The sequence below is a fragment of the Rattus norvegicus genome, chromosome 13, assembly GCF_021556685.1.
Source record: "Rattus norvegicus strain SHRSP/BbbUtx chromosome 13, alternate assembly SHRSP_T2T, whole genome shotgun sequence".
NCBI classification, from domain to species: domain Eukaryota; kingdom Metazoa; phylum Chordata; class Mammalia; order Rodentia; family Muridae; genus Rattus; species Rattus norvegicus.
Window position 1 is genome coordinate 58,305,377 of NC_141546.1, and position 8,997 is coordinate 58,314,373.

At 43.2% G+C, this 8,997-nt stretch overlaps 1 protein-coding gene across 1 annotated transcript; it reads right to left on the bottom strand.

The window, feature by feature from the left end:
* Positions 1 to 2,933: 2,933 nt before the first annotated feature.
* On the bottom strand, positions 2,934 to 5,570 carry Rgs2 (regulator of G-protein signaling 2). Its single transcript, NM_053453.2, has 5 exons — positions 5,461 to 5,570; positions 4,299 to 4,400; positions 4,128 to 4,189; positions 3,422 to 3,588; positions 2,934 to 3,177 (listed from the first exon to the last, which is right to left on the bottom strand). The coding sequence occupies exons 1-5, from the start codon at positions 5,568 to 5,570 to the stop codon at positions 2,983 to 2,985; spliced, it is 636 nt and encodes a 211-aa protein (NP_445905.1). The 3' UTR covers positions 2,934 to 2,982.
* Positions 5,571 to 8,997: the final 3,427 nt, after the last annotated feature.

An 8,997-nucleotide genomic window follows, 5' to 3' on the forward strand; every position in this document is an offset into this window, starting at 1 on the left:
ATCTATCCATGCATCCATCCATCCATCCATCCATCCATCCATCCATCCATCCATCCATGCATGCATACATGCATCCATCCATCCATTTATCCATCCATCCATCCATCCATCCATCTATCCATCCATCCATCCATCGATCTATCCATCCATGCATCCATGCATCCATCCATGCATGCATGCATGCATCCATCCATCCATCCATGCATCCATCCATCCACCCATCCATCCATGCATCCATGCATCCATGCATCCATCCATCCATGCATCCATCCATCCATCCATGCATCCATCCATCCATCCATGCATCCATCCATCCATCCACCCATCCATCCATGCATCCATGCATCCATGCATCCATGCATCCATCCATGCATCCATCCATCCATCCATGCATCCATCCATCCACCCATCCATCCATGCATCCATGCATCCATGCATCCATCCATGCATCCATCCATGCATCCATCCATCCATCCATCCATCCATCCATCCATACTGCTCATGTTGTATAACTGTTGCTGGAATCAGTAGAGAGTAGAGAGAAGAAAAAAAGCACAGGATTTTCACTTGTGCTTTTCATAATCTAACCAGAAAAGTTATCAAACAATTGTAAAAGCAATAAGAAATGCCACTATTTAGTACTAAATTACAGAACCTGGTGCTTGACAACATCTACCAAGAGGAGGTATGAGTCCACTTCCCTGGGGAAGTGGCAATTGCATCCTTCGGTGTGTGGTGAGCAAGAACTGAAATTACACTGTGCAGAGAGGAACCATTAGACGGAAAGATTCCCTGGGGCCCAGGGACATAGCATCTTCAAGCAAATGGAAGGCGGCCAGCGATGCTGGCACAGGGGATTGTGTACAAGGGTAGAACGGAAGAGGAAGTCAGCCCTGCAGGGCTATGCTATATTAGCGATGCTTTCATCTTAATGTTCTGGAGACCTGTCCGCTTGGTAAGTGACAGGAGGCCAGATCAGGTTTGCGTGTTGCAAACATCTCTAGAGTTGAGAAGGCAGTATATTAGGGGTAGGAGAGAGCAGATGGTGGTGGGTTAACTGCAGGCATGGTGGCATCTTCCATCAGACTGGGGACTGAGGAAAAGCTGGACAGAATGTGAGGTGAATAGGTCTTAGTGGCAAAGTAGATTTGTTAGGTGAAGCCTTAATAGGAGTTAAGTACTGTGCAGACCTGAGACATTTGTGCCATATTTCCACTACAGTCTCACTGTTTCAATGAATTCAGAACTCACTTACATCAATGGTATTTATCCTGGACCTGCTACGTGCCATTCTGGCTGCTGGTGATACTGAAATGAACAAAGTTGCCCCTCCTGTACTTGTGCTTGTTTCAGACATCTGGTTAAAAGTGTGAATTAGTGGTAGTCACAAAGAAACAGCACTTGCAATACTGTGGGCCATTTTCCTTGGCAAATAGAAAAAGTCACCTTTCAGTAGTTCCCATTTCTGAAGGACCCCTTACTGTGTAGAGATATCAAGGAGATAGGCAGAGGGGTATTCAGGGAGGGACGAGGGCATAAAAGGAGTACTCTTAGGGTCACGAAGCTATGGGATGTCATTACTTGAACAAAGGTCTTCCAATTTCAAGCTGAGGGTGCCCCCTCCCCATCTCCTCCCATTTACCAAAACTGTTCCAGATATAGAAAGTTTGCTTCAGAAAGGGAATTCGTCCAAACTAGCTAGAACGAGGGTTTTTTGCAGCTAGAAAATATTCCTGCATTCAGCTCCAGCAAAGCACTTGCTTTCTTCAGTGTTACCCAGAGTAGCACAGATTATTAGCTAAACAAAGGCAGGAGGTGCAGAAAAATTAGGATGTTTTGTATTGACCCATCACAGAAGAAAGAGCTGATCAGGTATGTCCTGCCCATGCCAGGTGCCTGGAACCAAGAATACACCAGGCAGGCCCACATTCACACAAACCTTTCCTTCTATCAGACTGTGTAACTTTAATTACTAATTTTTAGCTGGTCCTTAACACACAGGTCAATGCTGTTTTTTTCTTTTTCTTTTATTAAATAACACATTTGACTTTCACAATGAGTGGTCCTAGGAATGTGATCTGATTTTCTTAAGACTACATCATGTCTATAGGATTAAAGAGAACATCTTCCTGGAAGCAATCATTCTTCACTTCTCAGGGCTGTCGATTTCTCAGTGGACAGGCACAACAATTAACCCACACTGATACCTCTTTACTAGAAAGTCATTCTCTCTTATATCTGACATGTTTCCAGTTACTGAAATCGAACAACAGAACCACATCTGGACTTCCAAATGTTCAATGACATTATTTAGCAAAATAAATTTATTCAAAAGTATTCAAAAACCACTTCAGAGTTTAGCTGCCCGCAAGACAGTTTTTGGCACTCGGAACAGACACTGGTTCTACAGCACGGCATAGCATTCACTCTATCACACACACCATTTAACAATGCAAACACGCTTTTTCAGTTTCAGTGATACATGACACAATAGTATTAATGATCTGTAGTCCTAAGAACGTCAGTCAACACCCTTGCACACAGTAAACATTATAATGTTACTTAGTACTAAAATATTAAAACTAGAACTAAAACCACTACGTGGTAACATGGACTAGTTCAGGGAAAGGTGTACAGCCAGCTAGCTAAGGCCACATAATCCCAGACCTATTGATTTTAAATGCTCCAACAACATTCCATTGTATCTTTCATCTCACACCCTGCTTTCCTGACAGGGACGAGCCCATTCAGAACCCTGTTCCCTCCCTCTGTTCTTCACACAGCAAGGGAAACTTCTCACAGAGACTCTCCTAGGTTGCTGGCTTCCTGATTCACTACCCAACATTGAATCAATAGTTCTGAGTGATGTTTTCCTAACACTCAGGCTGAATTCAAGGTCAGTTTGTTTTTTTTTTTCTGGCAGGTTACAGCCTTTGCTCTCGGGAGACAGAATGGAATGTCCTCGGTGGGGGTCTCCCTGTCTCATGTAGCATGGGGCTCCGTGGTGATCTGTGGCTTTTTACACAAGTCCTGATAAAATTCTGATTCCAAGAAACGAGGATAAGAGTTGTTCTCCATCAGGCTGTACACCCTCTTCTGCGCTGTGGTGAAGCAGCCACTTGTAGCCTCTTGGATATTTTGGGCAATCAGAGTTTTTGTTTGAAAGTCTATGTTTATCTGAAAGAACAAAAGAAAACTCCATTTATTTGCTATTCAATGGTACAGACCGATGCTTAATAATAAAACATGAAGGTATAGTTTGTGATCAGTTATAACTGTCAGTTTTGGGAGAAACTTAAATGTTAGGAGAGTTGGGGTGAGAGCCATACACGGCTCCTCTCCCGTGAGTATGAACGCAGTGTATTCAAGTCTCGTGTTTCCCTTCAGTATTGAAGACGATCTGAGGAACCTGCTTTCTTACCTCTTTGGGAGCTTCCTTCTCGATGAAGTCGGTGTATATTTTCCTTGCTTTTGAGGACAGTTTCTGTGGTGATTTGGTTTTCTTGAAGTCTTCGCAAGCCAACCAGAATTCAATATTTTCTTCACAGAACTCGGACTTTAAAAACGCTCTGAATGCAGCAAGCCCATCTGGAAGCACAAGGAGACGCGGTATGAAGAATATGAATGGAATGGCCGAATTACACACAGCTCTCCTAGTACAAAATGATCAGTTTCCTAGACTTCATTCAAGCCTGTCATTCTGGAAGTCTAGCTCTTTAAGCACTAAGATGCCAGTAAGCAAAACGCTTAAGTTTGTAGTCTGCAACAAAAAGTATACTTAACTTCCCTGTCAATGCCAAGACCAGTATTTACAGGACGACTCTAAGTCCACTAGGAACTAGGGCTTTTGAAAATATTCTATGTAATGGAAAAGCTGACTCAATCATAGCTATGAGTAACTGGCATTTTAATTTTTAGGCTAATTTTTCTTCCCCACCTGAGTTGAATACCTCTTGCTTCCCTATGATTAAACTTAGTGATATAAGGGAAAGAGAAACAGGCTTTGTACTGTCGGTGGTGGTAATGTCTAATGCATTTCTTGCAAACTGCTCATTTTGTGGTGCGAAGGGAACATTTCTAGGCTTTTGAGATACCGGCAAGAGATCACATTCAAGAGGTTAACTTACATTTGCTGGCCAGCAGTTCATCAAATGCTTCTGCCCAGAGCAGCGCTTCCTCAGGAGAAGGCCTGCAAGAGAAGTTCCACACATGAGCTTCACCACACATGACAGCTCCCCTTTCCTGTCCACTGGTTTGACCAGATACTCATCTCTGTAACTACAGGATTTGAAACTCACTTGATAAAAGTTTGCTGTTTGCTTTTCTTGCCAGTTTTGGGCTTCCCAGGAGTAGAGGAGTTTTGCAAGAAATAGCTCAAACGGGTCTTCCAATCTTTTAAGCTGGAAGAAAAAAGAAAGAAAGAAAATATACTTCAAGTAGCAATTCTTGAATGGTAAAATTATCATCAGTTGCAGTAGCTACAGACAAAGCAGACAATGAGTCTCATTCCCTTAGCATTTAAACCCAGCACCTCCTGGCTTTTCTCCATTAGTCTGACTATAATGAGCTTCACAAGCAGGATAGAACTAGGTAAGACCTAAGGCAGTTTACATTTTCACCAGCTATTTCTGACCTAATAAACAGATAGAGGTTTTTCTGTGTGGTTGACTACAACTTGCTGACATTTTGTGATTGAGAACAGCTGCTGTTTTTTCCCTTTCTGCACCGGAGGCAGGAGGGTCTGGACTATGCCAGAGACAATGCATAGGGGTGTGTGTGTGTGTGTGTGTGTGTGTGTGTGTGTGTGTGTGTGTGTTGGAGGGTCTGGACTATGCCAGAGACAATGCATAGGTGTGTGTGTGTGTGTGTGTGTGTGTGTGTGTGTGTGTGTGTGTGTGTGTGTGTTGGATTCCCTAGCTCCCTTCTCAGGCCGCCCACAGTGCTTCTCTGCAGCAGATACTGCAGAGCGAATTACTCATTCCATAGTCGTGACTGGGTGAGACCTACTTTATGATTTAAAAACGGATCGCATACATTGAGAATCAATTCAAACATCCCCACCCAGCAGCTATGCAAGCAGCTCAGAACTAACAATGCAACGACTAGGCGCCGGTGGACTTCATTCCGCTGCAGGAGTCTGATGCTACATTAAATGCAGAACAAAAAAAAAAAAAAAAAAAAAAAAAAAAAAAAGCCAACCAGCGCCTTCTCAGCCCATCTACCGCCACCTTCTTCGACCATTTCCTACAGTTCTTAAACTCTCTGAGCTCACATAGAAAAAGCACATACCACCAGATCTAGCAAGCTAACTTTTTCTCTCCCCCACAAGCCCCCAACTCTCCCACACTTTCTTTGCAGAGGCGCAGTCTAGAGTATTCCTAGCCGAGATCGAGAGAAGGTCGGTCCCTAGCAGCAAAGCCAGGCAGGGTAGGAACTCTTAGGAAGAGAGGGCATACTCACAGTGTCCGCTTCATTTTCTCCCGCTTCTCCTCGACCTTGGGGCCGTTGCCTGCGCTCTTGTCCATGGGTACGCAGTCGTGCTGGACAGCCAGGAACATGGCACTTTGCATTCTCAGACACCCGCGGCCACCGCAGCTGTTTGCCGCCCGGAGCGCGGCGCGAGCTTTTAAGGCGGGCGGCGGCGCAGGGGCGGGACTTGGAGGCGTCGGCCACACCTCTAGAGGGCGCGGATTGGCCCACTGCAGACGGCACGAGGGCGGGGTCACGCGGGCCTGCGGCAGTCACGGCAGCCGCCGAAGGGTCTGGAAGTGAGGGCGCTGTTGACGTAGGCGCCGCATCCTCGTGCGCACACAGGGTGGGAGGTGGCGGGCGGGGACAGAGAGCGATCGCTGTTAGGCAGCTCAGGCGGCCATAGCCGTGAAGGGTCCTGAGTTTGTGGCTTTTTCTTGAGTGAAGACCGTAGTGTGTGTGTGTGCGCGCGCGCGCGCGTGTGGTTTGTGGTGTGTGCCCCCCACCTTTGCAACTTGTCTTTTGTTCATCCGGACACCTATAAACTGAAGCCGGGATGGGGAGAGTCCTGCTGACTGCACTCGGCCACTCCACCTGTTTTGGAGAAGGAAATCAACAACAAGAGAACCCTGAAACACAGGCTACTGAACTAGGTGCTGTGACTCTGTAGCTCTCTGAGGCACCTTGGATTTCCTTAAGGGAATACAGGCTGCTCAGGGAGGAAGCAGGAGAAAGTGTTTCTTAAAACCTGGTGTTTTAAATGGTTCTGCAGTCTTGATCTTTAAATGCATGGTTGCAGCAGGCTGTGACGTTGCAAGGTCGTTCCCCAGGAGACCCGATGGGCATCTCCCTGATGGGCATCTCCCTCCGGGCATAGCATAGATCTGAGTGATAAGTGAGAAATACAAAGGGAAACCCAAGATTCCCAGTTCGGCTGCACCCGGATCATTTGTAGTTTCAGGGTGTAAGGAATCAGGATTTCCTCATGAGTCATTCTCAGTTGAACAGGCTTAGGATTTACCAGATGTTCAATTGCTTAAATTAAGGTTGGGGGCTAGAGCTAGATGTGAGAGCCCGTAGGTGTAATCTGTTTGGACAAGCTTCATTTGCGATATCCTCAGAATCAGGTCTTTGCTCCTGCAGGGTTTAATATGCCCTGATTTGTAAGAACCAATACGTGACTTCAACTACAAACTGATTCAGCTTCCTATGTTACCAGAATGATGCGGTGCAATACCTAAGTGGTTTTCCCATAAAGTCTCAACAGATAGACTAACAAAAAGGTACAGCTTAGGCTCCAGTTATTCTGTTTCATACTAGACCCACTAAAAGGAAAATGAAGACCCTCAAACTGGGATCCAAGCAACACATTGTTACAAGCTGTGCATGGTTGAGCTCCAGGTTTGAGTCAGAAACTAAAGTCTGCAGTCGCTAATGAAGAAAATTGCTACAGCCTTTATTATAGAAGGAATATCATTTTGATTTTAGTAACAAATACTTGAAAGCACGCTTATGAATGGCTAAGATGGGATTTTTAATAAGCCCAACAGAACTGCACTGTTCCTACATTTGTTTCAATGTCTGACGATTTAATACATATTTATTAAGCATGCAAAATGGAAACAGTGTTGCTGTTTAAAAATATGTGTAATGTGTGGGCATATTTGATTTTTTCCAATAATACAAACCAGGAATATATTTTTCACTTAACAAACCTGGGCATTAAAATCATCAACATTTATGTTTCTGTGTAGCTCAGATGACCCTTGACACTTGTGGCTGTCGGCAGGTGTAATCAGAGCCAGTGTTTAGCCAGTAGTTGCTAAGTGGCTATTGGGGCAGTCAGTCACTTTCCCCCTGCCTGATCCCTAGCTCTCAAGACTAATAACATCAGTAGGATTTTTTTTTAACCAGTCTTAAAAGATACTATGCAAATCCTGCATTTAAGACATTTTGTAATGTCAACAAAATGCATTAATTTGCACATATAAATGGGGCTTTTCAAGCCAGCTTTTCAGTATAAAAAAATCTCAAGGAGTAACTCAAAATTAATTAGGCTCTAGATGTGAAATTCTATTAACTATCAAGATAACACAGGTTTGTTGTGACAAGCTTGTGATAAGTCACTGTCTATATAATAAACGAGTAAGGACAATAAACAAAAAGCTTGAAAAGCTCTGTCCTTTTTATACATTAACAAGGTGAATTGACATATACCCTACTAACTGGTTGAAAAATAGACTACCCTAGATAATTTTTGTATTTAATACATGTATTACCCCCACAAGCCTTTTCTGACAATTGGTATTAAATCAAAAATTATTTTTCTCCGTGGAAATTGTGATCACTTGACAAAATCACATACATTTACAACCACTGGTATTTCTGTGAGTTTGGGCAGTACTACTACAGACAGAAGAAACCTCTTTTTCTTGAGAAGTTACCACATTGGGCTGGGAGGGAGTATAATGGTAGAATGCTTGCTAAGCACAGAAGGAGCCCTCGACTCTATCTCCACCAGAAGTAAATCCCCAGGTTAAGGTCTTCCTCAAGACTGGCGAACATATTTAAAGTAACAGCTTCATGTCTGGTGACTTCCCTTTAGAGTTTGTTGTTGTTACAGTTGGCTTTTAGGTAAATAGGATTGCTAAAGACTAAGATGACACACAGTTTCCATTTTGTGGTGGCGGAAGCAGCAATGCAGTGGGTTGAAAAAAGACTGGCCAGGCAAAGCCACAGCCTGAGATCGGCTGATAAACAAAGCGGAGGTTTCCATTTTGAATCTGCCATGCCCTCTGCTGGAGCTGTCTGAGCACATTCCGGTGGATTCTCCCAGAGCTCAGACTGAACTCTTTTTCTTTTTCAAACAATATCTCACAGATGAAGAATAAAATGTCTCACTTGCCAAATGCCTATCTTCTTCCTTAATTCATTATTATGAAGATTTATATACCAACTCATGCTTTAGAAATTTGAAGCCAATATATATGCTTAAGAAAACCCCACAGAAATATCGTTCTGTGTATAACTATATGCTAAAAAGAAAGAAAGAAAGAAAGAAAGAAAGAAAGAAAGAGAGAGAGAAAGAAAGAAAGAAAAACTTGGCATATATTTAGGTACTAATTTGAAAGAACTTCAAGCCTGTAGCTCACCTTTGTGAAATATTTTTTAAGAAAAAGCAACAACAACAACAACAAAACAACCAACCAAAAAACAAAAACCAAAACCAAAAAACAGGGGTAACAAAGGGTGGGATAGATAATTGAAAAAAAAAAAGTCAGGACTGTTCATACAGTCAGAAATGTGACACAGGTCTTCTGCCCCCACCCCCAATTTTATTTTGTCTAACTTTAGTTTGTGAAATATTTTATCAGAATGAACACATGGTTTCACAAGACTCTCTTCGTCACTCTTTTCCTCTAACATGATCTCAGATTTTAAAGTTATTATTAATTTCTTAAACAGTTACTTCTGTGCCCAGAAGCTAAGAGAGAAAATTAGTGTTTTTGTCAGGACTGTATTGCTTTA

Excerpts from the sequence above, each read along its gene's own strand:
- Rgs2 (NM_053453.2), bottom strand. The coding sequence starts at position 5,570 with ATGCAAAGTGCCATGTTCCTGGCTGTCCAGCACGACTGCGTACCCATG. Across the intron at positions 4,401-5,460 it reads GAGAAAATGAAGCGGACACT|CTTAAAAGATTGGAAGACCC; the intron begins GTGAGTATGCCC and ends TTTTTCTTCCAG. Across the intron at positions 4,190-4,298 it reads AAACAGCAAACTTTTATCAA|GCCTTCTCCTGAGGAAGCGC; the intron begins GTGAGTTTCAAA and ends CTTCTCTTGCAG.